This window comes from Carya illinoinensis, chromosome 9, assembly GCF_018687715.1.
Source record: "Carya illinoinensis cultivar Pawnee chromosome 9, C.illinoinensisPawnee_v1, whole genome shotgun sequence".
Taxonomy (NCBI): Eukaryota; Viridiplantae; Streptophyta; class Magnoliopsida; order Fagales; family Juglandaceae; genus Carya; species Carya illinoinensis.
This window is the reverse complement of record NC_056760.1, coordinates 2,779,775-2,803,431: the sequence shown is the minus strand read 5'-3', so window position 1 is coordinate 2,803,431 and position 23,657 is coordinate 2,779,775. Positions and strand designations below refer to the sequence as shown.

The 23,657-nt window shown below is 33.7% G+C and overlaps 3 protein-coding genes across 7 annotated transcripts; 1 reads left to right on the top strand and 2 right to left on the bottom strand.

Moving 5' to 3' along the window:
• Positions 1-170: 170 nt before the first annotated feature.
• Positions 171-5,612, bottom strand: LOC122275035 (F-box protein At3g58530). Of its 4 annotated transcripts, none has more exons than XM_043083952.1 (13): positions 5,336-5,611; positions 4,531-5,117; positions 4,367-4,426; positions 4,035-4,118; positions 3,698-3,801; positions 3,515-3,590; positions 2,915-2,985; positions 2,479-2,565; positions 2,316-2,388; positions 2,162-2,229; positions 1,993-2,061; positions 738-843; positions 171-641 (listed from the first exon to the last, which is right to left on the bottom strand). In XM_043083952.1, exons 2-13 carry the CDS (start codon positions 4,717-4,719, stop codon positions 576-578), a joined length of 1,053 nt encoding a protein of 350 aa, XP_042939886.1. In that variant the 5' UTR covers positions 4,720-5,117; positions 5,336-5,611; the 3' UTR covers positions 171-575. The 4 variants fall into 4 exon arrangements, with proteins under 4 accessions (XP_042939886.1, XP_042939884.1, XP_042939887.1 ...); XM_043083950.1 differs by having other exon boundaries at positions 3,698-3,828; positions 5,336-5,610; XM_043083953.1 differs by lacking the exon at positions 2,479-2,565 and having other exon boundaries at positions 3,698-3,828; positions 5,336-5,612.
• Positions 5,613-6,439: 827 nt separating this feature from the next.
• LOC122275768 (protein WHAT'S THIS FACTOR 9, mitochondrial) lies at positions 6,440-8,074 on the top strand. Its single transcript, XM_043084995.1, has one exon. The coding sequence runs from the start codon at positions 6,557-6,559 to the stop codon at positions 7,859-7,861; it is 1,305 nt and encodes a 434-aa protein (XP_042940929.1). The 5' UTR covers positions 6,440-6,556; the 3' UTR covers positions 7,862-8,074.
• A 1,002-nt stretch (positions 8,075-9,076) lies between these two features.
• LOC122275767 (DEAD-box ATP-dependent RNA helicase 37-like) lies at positions 9,077-14,406 on the bottom strand. 2 transcript variants are annotated; one of them, XM_043084993.1, is made up of 7 exons: positions 14,125-14,406; positions 12,698-13,579; positions 12,517-12,600; positions 11,566-11,808; positions 10,944-11,111; positions 10,710-10,823; positions 9,077-9,690 (listed from the first exon to the last, which is right to left on the bottom strand). In XM_043084993.1, exons 2-7 carry the CDS (start codon positions 13,448-13,450, stop codon positions 9,154-9,156), a joined length of 1,899 nt encoding a protein of 632 aa, XP_042940927.1. In that variant the 5' UTR covers positions 13,451-13,579; positions 14,125-14,406; the 3' UTR covers positions 9,077-9,153. The 2 variants fall into 2 exon arrangements, with proteins under 2 accessions (XP_042940927.1, XP_042940928.1); XM_043084994.1 differs by having other exon boundaries at positions 9,077-9,651; positions 14,125-14,401.
• Positions 14,407-23,657: the final 9,251 nt, after the last annotated feature.

Here is a 23,657-nt window from a genome sequence, read left to right as displayed (position 1 = left end):
AAAAAAGGCATAAAATGGGTCCGTTAGATGCCAAAAGATAAAGAGGAAAGATAATTGGAGACAGAGCTATAATGCGATTTGGTGTGTATACTTCTATTTTATCTATTAAAACCAAATACAATTTGTCGTGGCAATTCATACGTTGGAATTGCCGCTATAGATTGTAAGCAGGAAGAAAACAAAATTTTTTATTAGAAATGTCAACTCGAGAGTCCAAAGTCAGTCTAAATAATAAAAGAGTGAACCTCATCAAGATAAAATGAAGATCAGGTACAGCACAAAGCAAAGAGCATTTATGGGTACATCGTTCTTATTCTTTACGATAGTGCTGTTTACCATTCAAGGAATATGGTAGCTAAGCATATAGAATACCCTGTTTGCAAAAAGATGGTCCTGTTATTTTCAACTTACTCCCTCCACAATCCATATGTTAGCCGTGCACCTTGAAGCACTTCAGATAGGGGAACAAATGATGCAATTCATCGCGACTCCATCTCTATACGGTAGCTAAGCAGATACAATACCTTGGTTGCAAGAAGATGGTCCCGTTAATTCCACTTTCCTCCCGCCATCTATTAGCTGTGCACTTTGAAGCATTTCAGATGGGGGAACAAATGAAGCAATTCGTCACGACTGCGTCTCTGGAAGGGGAAAAAACATACAATCATTAACACCCATCTAGTAAAGTACTGTTTTTTTATGAAAACAAAAATACAAAGTTAGAAAGAGTCATTTACCTTAATGCCAATACATCCATTAACATCAAGGGTTGTAATTGTGTTTGAGCAGGACCTTGAGAGGGCCTCCAGACACTTATCAGTCACTCCAACTATTCCAAACAAGCTGCATAAGATTCTTTATGAAATCAGTTATAGAAATCACCACAAGAAAAACAATTGTGGACAGCCCAATGGCTTTATAGGCTTTATAATGCTTTAACATGAAACATAGCATGTTGCCCCGTTCTTGGCCTGTCATTTAGTTTGTTTCAGCTTTACCTAATCAACAAGACCTTCTATGGGACAAACCAGTACTAAACCCTAGATAAAGAACATCAAGTGAACCCCAAATGATTTGCCAAAGAAATTTTAGATAACCTGATCCTTATCGAGTTGTTATTGCAGAAAAAATATGATAAGGAAGTTTAAATTAGTCTGAGTCAATGGATAAGTTACAGAAAAGAGAGAGCCGCCGCCGCCGGGGGGGGGGATTCAGAATCCTTCTCTAATGATCTCATGATGGGGTGGAGAGAGTTTGGAACTTAAGCCATACAGATCCACATAGGAGAGAAAAGGCTATAGAATGAACTTATCCAGCCATAACTATATTCACATTTATGTACATATTTGTGAAAATCAACATTTTATTTAGAAAAATAAATATATTTGGGAAAAGAGTTATTTGAAAAAACAGTGAGTGAAGAAAACAAAACAAAAATTTATACCAAAGCATATACATAGGCTCATGAGTCATGACCATGCCCAACTTGGCTCAGGGCTCAAGCTCATTTTGATTATTGAATGAATTAAACAACCATCTCAGCCCAGTGTGAGGTGCTCAGGACAGTTGGCTTATTTGCAGAGCCATAGATGCAACATGACCTTCTTAGGCTAGGCTCGGTTTGGCTCAGCTTAGAAATGGCATCACCTTTAAGTTATATGACAGATCCAATGGTTTAGCAGTCTTGTGAAACCATAAGTGATTTGAAAGTTGGCAAAACATGCTAACAAGTAAAAGACACATTCAAACATCATCCTCTTGAGACAAGAACATAGTTAAGTTTCTCCTGCAAAAATGAGTAAGTGACAAGAGGTCACAGTTGCTCAAATTCAAGAATGCACTGTACGGTATAAGAAATTAAAGTTCTTCAAATATTCTCTGTAGCATGCGCATAGGTGTTGCTCTTGTTGTCCCGTGTACTTGGACTACACCTACTTTTCTCATCAATAAATTTCTTCTTTACTGATAAAAATAAAAAAAAATAAAAATTACCTAAGAAATTCGAGAGAGGTGCAACCCTGGGCAATGCATATGACTCCCACATCAGTGACTCGGATACACCTATCAGGAAAAAAAAATACAATATTTGGTTTATAAAAATCTCAGAATAACCTGTATCCTTTTTCTCAGATATCTTAGAAAGATTGGAAGATTTAGTTACCATGTCAAATTAAGACATACAAGATTCACGCATTTAGCTACACAGGCAAGTCCCTCATCCAATAGATTCTGAAAATAGAATATTTCTAATTATTACCAATCGTCAGTTTTGTAAACCATATGCAAAAGGTCGTTCAGAAAACCTGAGATTTTACCTGGGCACCACAGAGGTCCAAGAACTTAAGCTGGGTCAGAAATGATATACTCTTGTAAGCTTCATCTGTGAAGCTTCAAAGGAAGGGGAAAAAAGCAATGCAAGCAGTCAAATCAAAGCAAGAACTAGTTTTAAATTTAATATATAATGAGTAAATTGCATACCCAGAAAGGGCATAGAGGTTTAGACTCTGGAGAAAGGAGCATTTAAGCAGTATCTGCTGCAATCCATGGTCTGTTAACTTTGTGCACCTAGGTATGCCAAATTATGAAATGTAACAAGGATGAGGGTGAAGTTTTTGTACTAATCGAAAGAAATTCACCAAGTCAATTGACCATATAGAATGCAACTGATTCAATAAGAAGAGTTGCATACACAATGGAATTATCAAACCATAATAACCCCTCCTGACCATCTTCTATGCCAGTAAAATGAGCCATCCAATTACATTTTTCAGGATCCTAGCTTAGAAGCCACACACCGTTGAGAAATAATTGTTGTGAGTTTCACAACAACATATGACAGCAGATAATTTTTTTTTTTCCCAAACATGTGTTCTCAACCGCCCAATATAATCTATACACGGACCAATTTACATACCTAGTCAGGTTCAACAACTCTAATTTTGGATAATTCTCTGCAACTAATTGCAAGCTTTTGTCCGAAATATTCTGCAATTGTCACATCAAAAGTACTGCATTAAGGAAATCCTTTAAGATAGATATTAGAACTCAAAAGCTTAGTAATGGATGCAAGATATAATCTTAACATTCAAAACATGGGCATGCCATGTTTTACATTTTGTTTTGCAAGTTAAAACATAGATGATGGTGATGATGATAACTAAGTAATATAATGACATTTCCTCACATAACATTGTCAAAATAACCTCTCTCTCTCACACACGCACGCACGCACGCACGCATACAGCCAAATATAAATGTGCAAGATTTCCCTTCCGTACATATTATATTCTTGAGGATGGAAGGGTATAATGTAATGGAGATTTCATAGCACTTCTTGTTTACCTTGACAATAACATTTTTTTTCTTTTGATAAGGACCATTAGAAAAATCAAGACTGAGTGGTCTACAGAGATATAAAATAAATGTATATATACAACACATATGACAGCACATATGTATGTAAACTGCATATCGTTTACTTATAAAAAAAGGATGGAACCTAGCAGTCAAATACCTTACAGCCACTTAAGTTTAACTCAGTTACATATTTGCAGTTCTTCACCAGATGCTTTATTCCCATATCTGTTATCCTGGAGTTGAGTTAATAATTCAAGTTTATCAGTGATGAGAAAAGTTTGAATTTAAAAATAGGATTTAAAAACTTTGTCAATCTGCAAACCTAATGAATATTAAATACCTCACATTCCAATAGATAGAGAAGACCTTTAGCATAGGACAAGCATTGGTTATAGCTTCAATTCCCTTATCGGATATCTTTTGGCAGCCATTCAGATTCAGACACTCCAGATTTTGAAGAGAATCCAAACACTATTAAATGCAAGTTATCAAATAGAATCTTAAGTTGTAGAAAAGCATCCATTTAAAAGCATATCATTTTCTGATAAGCAAGATAAGTTTTATTAATGACCATAAAAGAGAGACCATGGTCTTTGTAATGAGGAACATGATATGCTTCTTGGTGCCCAACACTATAATACCAAAATCTTTCATTGATACAAATGGAAATATATTACCTTGATTTTAAGGAGTTCGAGATGTTTGTCTTCAATATCTTGCGCAAATTCAAGCTTTATCTGCTTCACATAACAATATCTAGGCTACAAAAATACAATAATAATATCAACCCACGGAAGCATGGTCAACATCAACAACCATTGCACTAACCTCAGCAAGGCAAAGCGCACAATTTTAAGAGGACAATTGCAATTTCATCCGGTATTAAATATTTTAAAAGTCTCACCTTAAATGGCGAAACAAATTACTTATATTATTCCACTCAACCCTACAATGACCATCATTCATTGATAATTAAAAAAAAAAAAATGCAATCGAAGTTTACTCTAACCAGTGAAAGAGCAGCTACAAGCCGATTTCCAGCATTACCCATTTCAGAAAAATCCAGACTCTGTAAAACGAAAACCCAAAGCACACAAACCGATATAATTTTCATTATAAAGAAAGAATAAAAATAAATAAATAAATAAAAAACACGAGCAGACGAAAAATTACGAGCCAGATAGAGGGATAGGAGACAAGAGAGCGGTAAAGCCATGGGCTGACGAGAAGGAGAGAGACGAGATCTCTCTGTGACAGTCTCGTGCTCACGATTTTGAGGACTTTTGGAACTGTTTCTCTGTTCCATACCAGCTCTGATTCTGCTGCTTCCATTTTGCTGAGAGCGGTTCGCGTTTCGGCCATTTCCGATTAGTTTTTCATTTCATTTAAGTGGCACCTAAAATTAAGACAATAGCCTCTTCAGAATGGACGCGGTGGAAAACTTGCATTTAACATCCTTCAATGGGAGACTGCCACGTCAGCATCCCATTCTTTTAATATCGTGGGCATACAACACCGGAACACAGTTTAAACCCACTGTTCCATCCGACCTCTCATTCCCAACTTCGACGTCGCCATTGAACTCGCCGTCACCAACGAGATCGCGGCATTTTTATCACCTTCACCCCCCTACCAGACCCATCTAGTCTCTACGATGACATTATTTGAGTTACCCATCTCAGATCGATGTCGACAATTTGTTTTCCAACTTTACCAGATCCTATTGCTTCAAAATCTTGAATGTTCTTCATCTCCCAAGTCTATTAAATTAGATGAATCGTTTCAATAAAAATTCTAAAGAAATCATGAATGAGCTAATAAAAACAATGTGGTTTAATATTCAGCTCCACACAAATGAACAAATTATGATGAAGCTAAAAAGCAAACCAGGTACTGGAGCACGAAAATGAACCAAATGCTACTTCAAAAATCGAAAATACAAAATAATAACCAATCAAAGAGAAAATCAGATACAAACCAGGTGCGATGTCGGGGCATGGCTTAGGATATGAACAGCTGAACGACGAAGCTAAACGTCCACAGAATAACATGCAATGGATAATAACTCGTGAATAAGAACAATTGGTAAATGAGCCCAAAAATTGGTGCCGATGATGGACAAAACGGTGGCGGCGACGTGGGTGGTGGGTTGTTGTGGCAACTACTGGTTGGAGCTCTTGTCTGGAGGTGTGGGTCTCAAACTGTCAAACACAAGGTTGAAGAGTTAAACATGACAGGAGTTGAAACTAGGAAATTGATAGTATCAACATCAAATATGCCTATCAAACTTGTTAATTTATATATTTTTATTTTTTAATAGTTAAAAAAGTAATTATTAGTGAATTTTTATTTATTATTTATTTTTAAATAGTTGGTTCTTTAAAAAATGATTAAAAAATAAAAAATTTTATTTATACTAGTATGTATATTTGGTGGGCACATTTAATAGTAATGCTAGATCCTAGCATTGTTAATTTCATCTTCTCGTTGAGAAAAAAAAACAAACGCAATAAAAAAAGGCTTTTAGAGTTTAAGATGAAATTAACAAAAATATATCTAATTTTAGTTTATGGAAGGTCATTACGAGCCCATCAGTTTCTAATTTTTTGTATCTTTTTTAGTGAGTGGTATATCGTTTTTCTGAATAAGTTAATACTAAGTTTTAAGTCTCGTTTAGAATTAAGATTTAATTAAAATCAATTTAGTTTAGTCTAATTTTAAGTTAAGTCCAATATCTAAATACTTAACTTTTAAATTATTAAATTTATCTCAATTTAAAACATTTTTACATGTGAGACTAATAATTTTTTCCAACTCATTATATTTTTACATGTAGGACTTACAACTTTTTTTAATTTTTTATAAATATATTTAAATTCATTTTAACATTAAAATATATCTTAAGTGAGTTTCGTAAAACTCATTTTACCATCTCAACTCACTATTATTTATAAAGAACTCAAGATATAAACGGGCTTTGATTTCGTGTGAAATTCATATCAAATTCGAAGGTCCTATCAAACCACCTTTGATTTCTAATTTTTTTCATCTTTACTTGCATGTCGACAGGAGAAGCCCTTATTTAACGGTCTCGCTCACATAGATACGTTCACATCCCCCCTTTAGATTTGACGTAATAGGGTGAGGAATATCCTTTTTTTGAGACATTTTCTCAAACAGCTACTCCCCAGGAAAGACGATGGCCGTCAAAATCAGACACTTTCTCTTCTCAATCTTAAAATTCCAGAAAACGGACACCTCCGAGACCCGCAACCTTTGCTCGCTTCATCAGCACCAACAATGCAGAGGCATAACCAAGGTCCGTCTTAAATGGGTCAAGAACCGAAGCCTGGACCACATCATCGACACCGAAACTGATCTCAAGGCCGCCTGCCTCCTCAAGGACGCTATCAAGCGCTCCCCAACCGGTTTCCTCACTGAAAAGTCCGTCGCCGATTGGCAGAAACATCTCGGCCTCACCGTCCCTGTTCTCCGATTCTTGCGCAGGTACCCCACTCTCTTTCACGAATTCCCTCATGCTCGTTACGCCAGCTTACCTTGCTTTAAGCTAACAGACACTGCGTTGTTACTAGACTCGCAAGAACAAAGTATACACCAAAGCTGTGAGAGTGATACCGTAGAGAGGCTCTGTAGAGTGCTTATGATGATGAAAACTAGGACTGTGTCGTTGCAATCGTTGTATCCTTTGAAATGGGATCTAGGTTTGCCGGATACTTTTGAGAAGATACTAGTTCCAAAGTACCCCGATCATTTTAAATTCGTTAAGGCCATAAACGGTCTCGCAAGCTTGCGACTTGCCGAATGGCGTGAGGAATTCACCGAGTCCGCATTGGAAAGGAGTAATGAGCGCAGTAGATTGAGTGATGAGTATAGGCAATTCAAGAGGGGGCAAACGGCATTGGCATTCCCAATGACTTTTCCAAGGGGATACGGGGCACAGAAGAAGGTGAAGGCATGGATGGAGGAATTTCAGAAGTTACCATACATTTCGCCTTATGAGGATTCTAGGAAGATCGATCCTAATAGTGATCTTATGGAGAAACGGGTTGTTGGTGTTTTGCATGAGATGTTAAGCTTGACTATTCACAAAAAGACCAAAAGGAACTACCTAAGAAGCTTGAGGGAGGAACTGAATCTTCCGCACAAGTTTACTCGAATCTTTACAAGGTATCCAGGGATATTCTACCTGTCGTTGAAGTGCAAAACAACGACCGTGGCTCTTAAAGAAGGGTATCGCCGGGGAAAACTCGTGGACCCGCATCCCCTTGCACGTCTGAGGGAGAAGTTTTATCAGGTTATGAGAACAGGGCTCCTTTATCGCAGTAAGGGCGTGAATTTGATTCCCCGCCAAGAAATTTTGCTTGATAATAATATGGAAGATGAGACGGGGCTAGAAGATTCTGAGGTGGAAGAGATTGAGACCGATGAGGAATGCTGTGAGGATGAAATCTCAGAGATGGATGAGGGATCTGACGAACAGTAGTATGAGTAAAAGCAAACTGGGAAACATGATAATTGGTTCAAGGTATGGAATTCTACTCGAAAGTAGTCAATTTAGATCCTTTTCTTAAACGAGTGTGAAAATAACTAGGGATGTTGATTCTATGATCGGTGCGATGGTTGTTTGTTGTTGATCTTCCTGCTGACTCATTGGACAATTCTTTCTATGTTGCCATTTAAATCCCCCTTTGCACCACGAAGAATGTTATGGTTGCTCTTATTAATTACACAAAACCGTAACCCAGCAAACAAAAAATATATACAATGTTTGCAAAACAAATGCTTGCTTCGTGCATACATTAAAAGAAGCTGCCAATGTATGTAACAAAAGAAGTGAGTTTTATGAACGTTAGATGCTGTGAGTGATGACCATATCAATCTCAATAGAAGATGGTTATTGTTGCTTGTTGTCAGGTTAGTATCACTGTTTATGTGAAGTGTATGAAGATGTTCAAAAGGTTGAATATGTGAATTTTGTTTTGTTTCGGAGACTGAAGCAATCTTTTTGTTTAGAATAAGTTCAATTTCATCGAGACAAGAAACATTGGCATTATCAAGGTACACAAGTAGTGCCTGGAGTTTTTCCAGGTCCTTCTTGTTATCATTTTTTTTTTTTTTTGAGCAGGGGTCCTTCTTGTTATCTGCAAAACTTCAATGACTAATTTCCTCCTAGATGCACTATATCAAGCAAATTGGAGTCAGATTCCTTAAGGTCTCATTGTCTAGACTATCAAGCCACACTCTAAACAGGTTCACACCAGTCTAGGCATCACCCACAATTATCTCTTACGGAAGGTCATCAATTTATTCACCATCCAAGATTCATGGATGGTCCACAATAACGTTTATTGGCAACAAGACGTAATTTATACCGGTACGGCGCATTTCCGATGGCGTCTCTCTTTGATGAATTATTGTAGTTTATACACAAATGGGTCTCAAGACCAAAATGAGAAAAAGTCCCAAATGGTCTGGCCAACTTGAATTGTTCCTGCCGTTAGAGGTGACAGAAGCTCAGCTTGTTGAGATTCCCTACCATTCTAGCCTCCATCACACCGGTCCCATTATCAATAATGATGCTTCATACCAAACCCACATCTATATTGCGGCTTCTTATATTAGAACCTGATGAACTCAAGATAATCACACACAAGCGTGAGTGCGTGCCCAGGGGCAGAGAGAGAGAGGGGGGGTCTTATAAAAAAAAAACATAAATATATATTTATATATACTGAGAGAAATCAAGGGCGAGCAAATTCAGTATACAGCAGGACGCTAATCCCAAGCACTGGTCACGCCTGTACCATACCCCCCACCCCCGCCATAACCACCAGAAAACCCATATCCACCGCTACTATTTGCTCCACCATAGTAATCTGTGGTTCTATTAAATGAACCGTCCCTCCTAAAATCACGGCCACCAAAACGGCCTCCCCCAGACCGCCGATTTCTGCCACCTCCCCCACCATAAGAAGCCCTTGATGCATAACGTGTAAGCCAAGCAGGTACTTCTTGATTTGCTTCTTGCATTAGATCAGCTAGTGGCCTTGCCATCGATGAATTATTCTCGTTAAAGAAGGCCGTTGCCAATCCTGTTTTTCCAGCCCGCCCCGTACGTCCTATCCGGTGAACGTAATCATCAATGTCATTTGGAAGATCAAAGTTGACCACATGCCCTACGTGAGGAATGTCAAGACCACGTGCTGCCACATCTGTTGCCACTAAAATTGGTGTCTTTCCGCTTTTGAACAATCTCAATGCTTGCTCTCTCTCCTGCAACAAAACCAAGTACGACAAGGCTTTTGGTCGACGCTAACCACATGACAATAAGGACAGCATTAAAAAACTTGAGACAGTTTTCAATTAAGAATATTTCATATAAAAACTGGTGAATTACTTCTCTTTCTTTTACCAAATTGGAATGTAACTTCAAATCGAGCCATAATTCTGGATATCGGACAGAAACTCTCACTTGAAAAAGGATAACTATAATATGTACAGGGATTTTTTTTTTTTCTTTCTGCCTTTTTATGTTTAGCCAATATCACACACATACACACCAATACATATAAATTAAAAGATATATAATTAAAGTTATTAAAAGAAAACAAAAAAACTAATTAAATTAGACCAAACACATGTTTTCCCCCCTCATGTCTTTTTCATCATATAACCAATGGATTCATAAAATTATTAAATCTAAGAAGTTAAGAGTCTACAAGTAATAACTCTCAATAGTTACGGGTAGTTTGGGAATAGAGATGGTTTATCTCATCTCAACATTTCTTATCTCATTTCCTTCTCAATTAGTACTCAGACACAAATATTTTTCAATTTCAAATCTTTCAACTTTTTCATCTAATTATTACAATTTTTCCAAACTTCCAAACAAAATATTAAAAACAATTCAATTTTTTCAAATTCTAAAATAAAAATTATATTATAATAATATTTTAACTTTATAATATTTGTATTCTAACTTTTTTTCTCTCATTTCTCAAAACCCAATAAAACATCTTAACTCAAATCATTTCACTACTATTCACATATTTCTCATCTCATCTCATCTCATTCCCCAAGCACCCCCCTAGTCTTTAGCAAAGTTTGTGAGGTTTCCCATGACTAGCATTGAAACAAATGAGTACCAGGAGAAAAGATCAAAGCGTTACAACCAAAATCTTGAAATTAAGATGATCATCGACATTTTATTTTAATAATAGCTCAAGGTATTCAATTTACTTGCATGTACTATTTTTCATCTAATCAATTTAGTTATTCCTGCACATTGTGCAATTATGCAGCTAGTACGTATCATAATTAAACCAATTCACCTGTTGTGTTCTATCACCATGAATGGTAGTTGCAGGAAATCCATTAAGGCACAACCAATGCTCCAATGAGTCAGCTCCCTTCTTTGTCTCCACAAAAACTAATGTTAAGGTTTGCTGCGAATATAAAGACAAATATTTATGAATCTCATGCTATTTATAAATAAACCCATCAAATAAAGCCAAAAAGGAACTTCATAGGCAAGTCCTAATTGAAGAATGCATAATTCATCTTACCTTGCCCTGAACTCCATTTTCCTTCTGAGCATGAATAAGATCCATAAGATGGCTTCTCTTGTCAGACTCGTGAACAAATTCAACTCTTTGGACAATCAAATCAGTACTTGAACCAACCCTTCCAACAGCCAAAAATATGTAATTTGAAAGAAAATCAGATGCCAACCTCTGCATATCAAATTAATATTGCAAAAATGCTATCAGATAGATGCAATTCGAGGTGCCTCTTTTCAGAAAAACTGTTATTGTTAGCCTCATTGGCATCTTAAGACATTGACGGTACATGCACAGTGACAATATAGAAGGAATTGACTCTGCATATTGTAACAAATTTAGTGAGTAGCACCCACACAAATTTTATTCCATTAGGATATCAAAATAAAAACCCAATATCACATACCTACCACTCAAGTCTGTCACATATGCTGAGTTCCCACACACAGATACATGCATCGATACATTTTTTTTTTTTATATAAGCCAGACACATCGATAAATAACCCACAAGGTGACTTCTTATCTTCTTCTACCCACCATAACACTTCAATGAACAAAATAAAATGTACATTGCAACACACTAACTAATAAACAAATTGAAACCCAACACAGCAACTAAGACTTACCTGTATCTCTTTAGGAAAGGTGGCACTAAACAGCATCGTCTGTCTCGCACCTGGTGAAGGCATGTCCATTTGCTCCACTATCTTTCGGATTTGGGGCTCAAAACCCATATCCAGCATCCGATCTGCCTCATCAAGAGCCAAATATCTGATCATCTGCAATGAGACTCTAGCCCTCTCGAGCAAATCAACCAATCGGCCTGGAGTTGCCACAAGGATATCAACTCCTCTCTCAAGCTCTCGCAACTGACCACACAACACATCATTATTATATAACAACAGTGGGCAGTAAACATTCACTAAAAGGATCACCAGTCAGAAAATTGAAAGTAGTACAAACCCCCCCCCCCCCCCCCAAAAAAAAAAAAAACAAAAAACAAAAAGAAAAGAAAAAGAACAATTTGGGGAGAAACAAAACAATCGAAACATAGTACAAATTTTAACCACCTCCGCAAAATTATCACAAGACGTATCAAGTAAAATAGAACAGCCATTTTACAGTTCAGGATGGTGGAACTCTGATCAATGGAAATGTCATCAAACTCAAAACAGAATATAATACTTTTACACATGGAACAACTACTATGCACCAGTCAAATCCAAAATATAGCAATCTCTAGAAATAGGAAAAGGAAAATTTATTGCTTTTGAGTCAATCCAAAAATAAAATCTCTCTAGTGGGTATACTTCCACCAGGATCCTCACCAGGACAACAAATATCAATATCTCTCCACATGGATACGTCCTAAGAAAAATAAAATCAAAATCACTCAGAAAAAAAATTGTAAAATAAAATGAAGAAACCAGCAAATCCACAACATTATCAGCAGCCCTCTCATGAATAGATGTCAAGCCGTTGATAACTTAAGCAAGATAACAAAAAAAAAGGTGCAACAAAAGCAAACAAAGAGGCCAGGGAATCAGTGAGCCACAAATTGTCAATCTATTGAAAACCTGTTGATTGATTGGTGCTCCTCCATAGGCAACGACCACCTTGACACCAGTTTGATAGGAAAACTTTCTTGCTTCATTGTGTATCTACAAGTCAATCAAAATAGAAACATAATACCCATATTGATAATCTGCAAAGCTCTGAGAATCCACATCCAGTGAATGATATAGATGTGTATCCCACCTGGCATGATAACTCCCTTGTAGGCGAAAGAATCAAAGCAAGAGGGTACACAATCCGTGCTCCACGTGGTCTCTGAACATACTGGCCCCGCATGATTCCACTGATAATCGGAAAGCAAAAGGCAGCCGTCTTCCCTGATCCAGTCTGAGCACAAGCCATTAGATCCCGCCCCGCAAGAGAAATTGGTATAGCATAACGCTGTACGGGAGTTGGTTTCACATACTTGCACCTCCAAATATTTTGATTCAATGCGTCCCCCAAGTCAATCTCTGCAAAAGTATTAACAGGTGGGGGCACATTGTTCCCACTCGTCTCCACAGGAATGTCATCATAAGCCTCAAAGTTAATACCCATATTTTCTTGATCCCTAAATTCTTGAGTTAAATTTTCATCATCACCAAAAGGGTTCACCTCACGTTCTCTCCCTCGTTCCCACCCCCCACTTCTACTATTCCATCCACTACCCCCTCGACCAACAATAGAAACATTATGTCCTGTACGCCCAAAGTCGGGCCTAGAACCTCCACCCCAGTGTGACTTGGTTGTGATTCCACCATAGTCAACCCGATCATTGGCTGGTGAAGAAGTTTGTAATTGAGCAGGGGGGTCTGATGAAGGAGGTTGCCTATTACGAAGATGTGGTGGAACATAGGTTGATCGGGTAGGGCGTTTTAAGCCATTGCTATTAGAAGCACCAGTTGCCACATTCTCAGATGCAGTGTTAGCCACAGAATCTGCCCATGAAGTTGTCATAACTGCAAGCTTTATTGGTCCTTCCTACTTACAATAACTTGGCCACCACAACCAAAACTCTACTACACTAGAATGTGAAAAGGCGAAACTTTGGCTCCTGAGCGAATTTTTCTTTTATATGTCTTTGCCCTGCGTATAACTCGGATCGATCAATATATTGATTAATCAAGTACAATTACACCCAACAAAAGCTCCCAAAATAAAACAATAATGAAGACTTATACCTAGTATAAGTTGTCACAGCAAAGGGGATCATAGACCTCAAATAAAAAGCGAAGCAAAGCGGATCATAAAAAAACGACGGCAACAAAATAATATTAAACGAAAACTCTTTAAGATGAAGAATCAGAATGAGTCAGAAAAATGTAAGAACTAATTAGTTCCAAACAGAGGAATCGTCAAAAATTAGGAGAACGATGTGTTTAGAGCTTGAAATCTCAATCAGAAAAGCATGCATATCAAATTAGAGACCTCAAGATATGCCATCATGATAAACATAAATTGCGAGCAAACACAAAGATTCGACAAAAGGCAGTGACAAAATTGCATTTTCCCGTAATAATAATGAGTACACAGCAGAATATTGATGAAGAAAAGAAATTCAAGAACATCAACCAGCTCGTGGAACAAAAACGAAAAACACAAAACAACAACAACAAATACAAGCTTTATACCTAGCGCCGAGACACATGGAAATGGTGAGAAAGGAGCGAGGAGATGGAAATGGCGTAACGAGAGAAAATGAGCTGTGATTAGCCAATTTGGATCTAAAATCAAACTTTGAAACCCTAGCTTGCTCGGGAAGACATACAGGATCGGACACGAGGCGAAAATATCGGTATGACTCGCTTTCTAATAAGATCAACGAGATTTTTCAGGTTTCTTGCGCTTTTCAACGCGGATCAGAGCTCTTTCTTTATGTGCCTAAATAAATATATGTTTATTTATAAGAACGAATATAGGATGAACGGTATTTTCGTCCACTATTTTTTTTTTTCAAATTTGCCATCTGTTTTCTCATGAAATTTCAATATTTCATCGTTTTTGTTTTATCTCTATCACCGTGGTTGAAGTTTTTTTTTTTTTTTTTAACAGTTTTCACTTATTTCTTATCAGCTTTCTTTTTATTTCTTGTCCAGTTTTACCTATGCTTTTATAACGAAATTCCGATCTCTTTTGTTTTTATTTTCGTTTGCCTGTTAAAGTTATATTTAAATAGTGAGGTGATTTCAGATATTTTATAATAATAATAAAAATATTAAATAATAATAATAAACAGTAATACAAAATAATAAAAAATATGTGATAAATAATAATAAAATAATAAATAATAGTGAATACTTACCACCTAAACCAGCCTTAACTATGTTATCTTTTTACATTTTTGAAATTTATCCCTTCCTCTTACCCAACTGAAACCTTTTCGACCTAAATATTTTGCTTCCTCTTCTCGTGTTTTCTATTCCTCACTTGTTTACACAAACTTTTCGGTGGCTTTGGATTAATTGCTCTTCATCTTTATGAATCTTGGCATTTATGCTTTTTCTTCTTTCTTCTCTCAGTTGAAGATGTCAGAATTTCTAAAATAGATTATATGCATATGCATGACATAAAATAAAACCTAAATAGAATTAGTAAAATGTTCAAATTTCTACAAGTTCAATAAACAAAAAAAAAAAAAAATCATAACCAAATACATGAACCAACCAAATCTATACACAATTTGTAATACATGTCTAAAAATGAAATCACCATTCTTTACATAAACGGGTCAAAATGAAATCAGATCCAACCAAACACAATATGTAATATATACTTTGATCTAAAAAAAGCACGTGCAATGTAATCACGAAACAAAGGAAAGTCATATTTGAGGGATCTTTAGACCTAAACCCACATGACGTGTTTTTTTATCCATTCATGCCAGAGACCAATTTTCTAAAAATCTTGTGGAGGATGACAATGGATGTTTGTGGAATATTGACTGCACAAAGAGGAGAGAAGAGAGTGGGATACATTCTCGAGATGTTGTGAAGGCTGACAACGTCTTTGGGTGGAATGTTCGCGAAATAAAAGTAGAGTAGAGAGAGTCTAATAGAGTGACACAGAGAGAGATAGAGAGAGATGGAACCAAAGAGTTATCATCGGTTCATGCGACGCCATTGGAAGCGGCAGAGGTTGAGGTAAATGTAGGAAAAAGGACGTCGGTGGCTATTGTTGGTAGAAGATGAAGAAGGCCATCGACATCGGTAGAGGGCTAGAGGCCGAAATAGACAGAGAAGCAAAGAGGCTCATGGTTGTTGTTGGAGAGAGAGAGAGAGAGAGAGAGAGAGAGAGAGAGAGAGAGAGAGAGAGAGAGAGAGGACACTGAAAAATAAACAAATGTGTTAGCACAGCAAGTGAATAATGGGAAGGAGAGAGAATAAAAAGTAACAAAAATTACTGTTTACTACTTTGTTTGAACGATGTCACAAGAGAAAATGGGTGGGCTGGGTTTTTGTAGTTATTTTTTAGCTTTACAGACCAGCATACTTTATAAAGAGTTACTGTCAATTTTTAAAAAGAAATTAATTTCTTTTTGACCTTTAGGTGTGAGAAATAAATAATGGTATAAATTAGTTTGGGTTTACCAATTGGACTATAGTCTTATCTTTATCTTCTAAATAAACACTAAGTGTTCATACAAATATGATAGAAATCAAATCCTAAAAAAATAAATTCTAATGTTGTACATCATTTTATTTGTTTTTATTTTGAGTTCCTTATATATTATTTTTCTCTTTTATTAATGATTTTTATTTAATGACTTCTTTAGATATACCATTTCCAAATGTAAATATTTTTTTTGAATGTTGGATAAATTTAATCGTTCAATAACAAATATGATATTAATGACACTATTTCAATTAGATTTACAATTTCTAATATGATATGGTTTTTCTCTCATTTCTGTAGCATTTTATTTCCTTCAATTCTGGATTATGTAGATATTGAGTTTAATTGTTACATCTCTTATTATTCTTAATATGTTAATATAATGTTATTTAACAAATGTCACGTATAATTATTGTGTTGCCTTTTTCTAATGTATTCTTTCTAACGGATCTGTTGCTTTTGTTGTTCCTTTACTCTTTCTCATTTTGCTGCTTGTTAATTTTCTCTATTTCCACCGTACTTTTATTTGTCCTTTACTTTCTAGTACGTTCTCTTCTTTCTCATATGAAAAATTCTTTTTTTTTTTTGTTTGGTAACAATATTATTATATGTCTTGATCGTCATTATTTTAATTCTTTAAATATGTTTGTGATAATTTTAACGATAAGAAATCGATAAAATACATATGTATCATATCTTTGTTAAATATTTGTTAAGAAAAAATTAGTGAAGTTGCTCGCAGTTGATATTTTCTAATATTATTAAGAAAATATTAATATAGGTATTTACACTTAAAAAAACTCAATTATCAAATGAAAATCATTTCTTTTATATTGCTATAAATGCACACGTATTTAACAAAGATGGTTTACACCATATATTTTTGCTACCGGTAATTTAGTTATCATCAAATTGATTTTTTTTACTAGATTCATTTTATTCTTGGAGGTACTAATTAATTTAGATCAATGGTATGTAATAATCATTTGTTCATAAAAGCATATGAACTTGTAAATAATGATTATAATAATTCTGTATTTTTTATATATGAATATAAAGTATTATTTGCAAATAATTTAACCTTATATTAGTTGATTTAATGTATTCTCTAGGAATTTGTTTCAAATTAAATGTTTTTTTCTTCTGGTTTGGATATTAATGCTAAAATGCCTATAATATTGTGTATTTTCATATGTGTATATATATATATCCATTTATACTTATATATTTGACACATTCTTAATTATTTCTTAGATTGTACTCTCAAATTGATGTGACATTTATAATATTCTGTAACTTTATGGCAACTAGTAAGACGACATAATTAAATCAATAAATACACTTATAAATCAATAAATACACTTAAATATCATCAACACTCTTCTAATTTTTATCTAATATTCTTTATAAATAAATTTTAAAAAGTTTGAAAAATAGCCCGTATTATGCTTAGTTTAACTTTTGTAAATTTATGACTTGTTTTAAATCTATTAAAAAAAATTTATTTACCTTCTCATTTAGTTCCATTTTTATATATTTTATTTTTTTCAACTGGGCACACATGCGGGTTGTGCCTTACTGGTGTGTGTATATCTTCTATATATAAAAAGTGTGTATGTAGCGGAAAATCTTGTTTTAACGGTTTTTCTTGTTTTTCCGTTAAAGTTAACACCGTTTGTTTTAACGGTTTGACACATAAAATGAAGACATAAATGTTGAGAGAGATAGCATTCAATGTTGTTATATGATTTATTAATCTCAATAATTATAATACTTAATAGTTTATATAATAATAAGTAATTAAAGATTAGTTATTATATTTTTCTCTTTCTCCTTAACATATACACGTGTATTAGGTGTATAAGACGTGAATCCCTAAGTATAATATACGTATATTATACGTTTCATTAACTCAGATTATTATTAAGTATTTCAAATTTAAAAATCTCATATAGTATATAATACAAGTGTGTTTAATCAAAGTGTTTTTTTTTCTCATGATAGTAGGACGTAGCTTCCGCTAAGTCATATTCTATACGTGGGCTTGCTATGATAGGCACGTGACAAATGTTGTGATCTTTGAGCTAATCAAGAAAGAGTAAATTCGGCCAATAATTTTAAAATATATTTTATGATTTATATATATGCTATATATAGAAAATATTATACCACAAATTTTATAAAAAGATTATTTTTAACTTTATGTTATCCCTGATAGACTCAACCAACAGCAAAATAAGATTTTAATGTTATCTCTATTGATTGTCTACAAGATGACATAAATTGATGAATTATAATACAAACATCAAACGACACATATTTTGAACTACCGTTTGTGTTCGACTTTTATTAAATTTTTCGTATACATCTTTGCTAAAATTATAGATGTTATAAACATGTATTGGATTATATGATATTTTGAACTAATTTTTTTATTTTCTCCAATATACTTTAAATTATTAAGTGACATCAATAATTTTTGTAAAATATATATTATTTTTTACAAATAATCATTTCATAAAATTAGACAAACGTGCTTTGTACGTTACTCTTACCTAGTATATATATATATATGTAGCCAGAGAATCCACCGAATAAGGTAAAAGAAAAATTAAAAAAATAAAAAAATTATTTTCATTTATTTTTTTATATTCTTAAATATTTTTTTTTTTAAAATTCATAATATTATTAAAAAATATTTCGTTCATCACTAAATAAATATATAAATAAATAAAACATTCAGAAACTAAATTCAGATCTCAAAACATTTTTCTCTATGGGTGGGGCTACTCTGCCGCCCCACCTTTACCGTTGGGCTTATCACCTAGTGTAATTTTTTTTTTTTTTCAATTTTCTTTTCACAATTTTTTAATAACTTTCTTAATCATTAAGTAAAAAAAAACACACCAATATATTTAAAATCACTTTCTTAATTACTAAATAAAAAAATAAAAAAAATTTTTTTTTTGGCAAAATAGCATTTTCCTTTTCTCTATATATATATTTTTAATGATTTGTCCGTACGACATGGAGGCTCGAGCCTTGGATCCCTCCCAATTTTCTCTCTCTTTCTTTTGGGTTAAAATGTTTTTTCAAAAACGAAAAAGAAAAATAAATTGCGTGAAACCTCTCTACTAAGCTAGGGTTATTACGAAATGAGTATCTAGACAATTATTATCATTTTTTATATAATTATATTTTAAAATGAGAATATATTTTTATAAATTATTTTATAAAAATATTTATCAACCCAGCACCAGCAGCTTGTAAGATGACATGATTTTACTCAAATTAAAAAAAAAAAAAATGACAACAGTAAACTTGTGTATCTAGTTGTAACTCGACAAAGAACAAACGAAAGCCATCGACAAAAGAACATTTCAAAAAGCTCAATCAATCATTTTTTACGAATATAAGATAAATTTAATTTTTGATTATTCTATTCAAAGAAATCTTCATATTGAAAATTGGAATAGCTATTTTTTTATTATATAATAATAAAATAATATAAGATAATTTGACTTTAGCTATTTACATCAAATCTCTATATTAAATTATCCATTTATTCATAATATAGTAATGAGTAATTAATAATTAAAAAAATATTTAATTTTTCTAATTATAAATTTATTTTATTTTATCATATTTTACTATTCTACCTATTATATGTTAATTAGTAATCATATTCTAATTAAATTATGGGTTAAAAAATTATATTTTTTCAATTGTCATTTAATATTGATTACCACAAATGTCTAATTAAACGCATCTAAAATTCTATATAAATATCTTAATTACAAATCAAATTTCTATATTTTCCATCCAGCAATATTTTTTTTTTAGATTTTATCTACCCATTAACTGTATGTACTTCATTTTCCAATCCAACCATCTTTTTTTGCCAAATTTTCTTCAATCTAATAATCATATCTACTAAATATTTGATCCAACCATATCCTCGTATCAAAATTTCTTCTATCAAACAGCTAATGCCTTGAAGACATCTGTTCCTCGCCGCACTCCTCCATCAAACAGAGCAGGAACTTTTCCTCTGACAGCTGAGCAACCTGCAATCCATGGAGTACAAATATCCTAAAAAAAGCATTGAACATTGCTGATTTAATTTGTCTACTGAAGGTTATACTATCAACATTACATTTGAAACAAGAAGCTCACATGCCTAACAAAGAGGTCTGCAGGACATGTCCCAACGCATACGGTTCATGGTTTAAGAGCTATCAATTTATGAGAAAGGGTAATGTTAAGGATGACTTATGACTTGCTACAAGAAATCCTTCGTAAGTCCCATGGGTATTAGCAACACTTAGTGACACCATGAAACTCACTGTGAAATACTACATGAGTTTGCACCACCAAACCTGCTAGAGAAAATTAGAAATAGAGAGTGACCTGTTCCAGAACACAAATTGCCGAGCTCCATGATTTGAGACAATAATACCATCAATGCCTACTTAATCGAATCAATATTTTAATCTTCATGGGTATATTATTCCTTCCAGAAATTAAGCTAACTTGTTAGTTTATAAAAAATATCTCATTTTATCTCATTTCATCATTATGACTTTTATAAATTTTCACATAAAATATAATAAACAATTCAACTTTTTCAAATTTCAAAACAAAACTAACATTACAAAATTATATTATAACAATATTTTATTAAAATTTTAAAAAGATATCTCATTTCATCTCATTCGTATAACTAAACGAGGAATCGAGGATTCAAAACATCTAACAAAACTTTTACCTAATCAAAACAAGTGAGGAAAACTCAAAGCAGAAGATGGAAACATGTATTATGAAGTATCTCTGGTTAGTGGCCTTGGCTATTGCTGTCATGAGACAAAAACAAAAAATCCCGACATCAAACTTGATTGTATAGCATCAAAAAAATTTACAGTTTGATGAAATGAGTAGTCAATATTTTAATATTCACGGGCATATGATTCTTTACCGAAATTAAGCTCTAATATTGTCCCATACTCGCCATTCTGCTCCGCTTAGTGCCAAGTTTGATGACTCCTCGTCATCTCCCACTACCTCAAGTAATTGGCTGCCTTCCCTGCGGCTTAAGGTATCAGCCACCTTATTTTCCTTATCCGGTTGATAGACTATGTCATACTCAAAACCTAGCAACTTGATAAGGAACTTCTGTTGTTCCGGGGTGATAATTTTCTGCTGCAATAGATGCCTTAAGGCCTGCTGGTCTGTGATGATGGTAAACTTGCGCCCCAAGAGGTATGGGCGCCACACCTTGACAGCATGCACCACTGCCAATAGCTCTCGGGCATAGGTACTCCATGCTTTCTTCATAGGCCCGAGTGCCTTTTCAAAACATTTAAAATAACTTTTAAGCGAAGAAAACTCAAAGCAGAAGATGAAAACATTTAGATCACATGAACTACAATAGATCATGAACTAATGAGATGATAATACATAAATAAATGGTTACTCTTCTATATAAAAAAATGTTGAACACAAGAACACTAGACAAAAGCTTGTATGGGAGTCAGAAAGACAAAAGCTTGTGGGCAACAGCAGCCCACAATCCAAATCAAGGTCTCAATAATATAGATATGAGAACAACTTATCAAGTGTACACAGAGACATGTTTTAACATCACGTAGTCATTATATACAGCAGCCCACATATTAATTTAGGTTTATGTTAAAACTCAAAATCTAACACCATATTTTATAAAAATTATTTTTTCTAAAAAGCTCAAAATCTAACCCAAACTGAAAACCCTTTTGTAATTTGATGTACTTAGCCCTCTAATTTGAGGTATTTCTCACTATTTTCTAAATTTTTAATTTGTGTTTATCTGTGAGGAGGATCAAAGATGGTTCATGAAGGCATAGTAAAAATCTCTGAGAACAAATGGATTCGAAAAGAAATGTTGATGCAAGAATTGAGATAAAGGAACATACCTCAATTTTCTCAACGTTCGTATCGTGATCGAAGACAACTAGGGGAGGAAAATTTGGTAGAGATCAATTATCTGTAGTTATTGTCGAGTGTCATTTGAGAGAGAGGGAGAGAGGGGAGGTTAAGTTTTGTTTTCCTGAGTGGAAGGACGATGAAATATCATAAGAGACAGGAAGAGGAAGGGACCATGCAGGTGGTGCAGTGGCTTCCGTAGTGCAAATCAAGCTCATTCTAACTTTCACAAGGTAGAATGACGAAAAAAAGAAGAGAAGTGAAAATAGGAAAAAGAATTCAAGGGAAAGAAACTAATGGCAGTTGCATTGAGAAAGTATTACGGGGAGAGTTACAGAGCAATAATAAAATATACATATTCTCCTTAAAACAGTAAGCATCAAATTTGACTTTCTGTTTACAAATATTGTAGCTCAAAATCAGATTATTTGAGTTTGCCTCATCTATTGTGAGTCACTTTCATATCTAATAATTATAAAGTACCTTATTTTTACACATGCATAATCCGTTAAAAATGCTCTAAAGTCATTCTAACTCATCTAAATATCTAAACATTATAAATATAAATATTTTTAATTTTTAATTTTAAAATTTTTCATTTAATTATTATAACTTTTATAAACTTTCAAATAAAATATAAAAAACAATTCAACTTTTTTAAATCTTAAAATAAAAATTATATTCTAATAACATTTTAATTTTATAATATTTTAATTTAATTTTTTTCCCATTTATCAAAATCTTATAAACATATTAACTCATAATTTCATTATTATTCATAAACTATTTTATTATTATTCACGGATCTATCTCATCTTATTTCACTATAAAAAAACGTATTCAATATCTTCCAAGTCTCGTTCCCACCTCCGCGTTCGCAAGCTATGAGCTCACCGTGAAACCTTCCCAAGTCCATCGAGATATACTGCTCCGTGCTCACCTCACCACACCAAGGTCGACCAACAGTATTGCCGTCTTCCGAAGCCCTTTCCCTCCTCCGCGTTCCCAAGCTTTGAGCTCACCCTGACAACAACGATCTCCAGCTCCCCAAGACTTACCATATCAGGAAGAATTACAATGGGGAGTTAAGGCCTGCGGCGGAACAGTATTTTTTTTTTTTTTTTTTTTCTGAAAAGGAAGTCAATTTTTTTAGCGTGTGAGATATTGAGTTTCAGAAATAATAAAAATATAATTATATATAAAACTAGATTTCGATAATTTATATTATACATATAAAAAATAAAATTCTAAAAATGTCTTAACATATGTTTCAGATTTTTTACAATAATATTTCATAAAATGAAATATCTAATATTTATTTATTTCATAAAAACTATCAAGTGATTTTTAAAATGTCATTTTTATTTTAATATGTAAGCTATTTTATTAAGTTTTATGTAAACTTTAGATATTTTCATGTCACATTAAGCATATAATATCATAATAGAAATATTAAATAAATTTTTTCTCATTCAATGAAGTCTAGAGGATAAAATCTTTAAACTAATTTTCATATAGATCACCAACTATAAATAATTTTTCTTGTATTTTTACTTTAGATTCTATATTAAGAAACCTAATATTGCATAAC

Coding starts and splice junctions, on each gene's coding strand:
- LOC122275768 (XM_043084995.1), top strand. CDS start 6,557: ATGGCCGTCAAAATCAGACACTTTCTCTTCTCAATCTTAAAATTCCAG.
- LOC122275035 (XM_043083950.1), bottom strand. CDS start 4,719: ATGGCCGAAACGCGAACCGCTCTCAGCAAAATGGAAGCAGCAGAATCA. Junction 4,427..4,530: donor CCTATCCCTCTATCTGGCTC/GTAATTTTTCGT, acceptor TTCGTTTTACAG/AGTCTGGATTTTTCTGAAAT. Junction 844..1,992: donor ACCTCTCTCGAATTTCTTAG/GTAATTTTTATT, acceptor AATCTTATGCAG/CTTGTTTGGAATAGTTGGAG.
- LOC122275767 (XM_043084993.1), bottom strand. CDS start 13,450: ATGACAACTTCATGGGCAGATTCTGTGGCTAACACTGCATCTGAGAAT. Junction 12,601..12,697: donor CAAGGGAGTTATCATGCCAG/GTGGGATACACA, acceptor ATTGACTTGTAG/ATACACAATGAAGCAAGAAA. Junction 9,691..10,709: donor ATGGTGATAGAACACAACAG/GTGAATTGGTTT, acceptor TCATGTGGTTAG/CGTCGACCAAAAGCCTTGTC.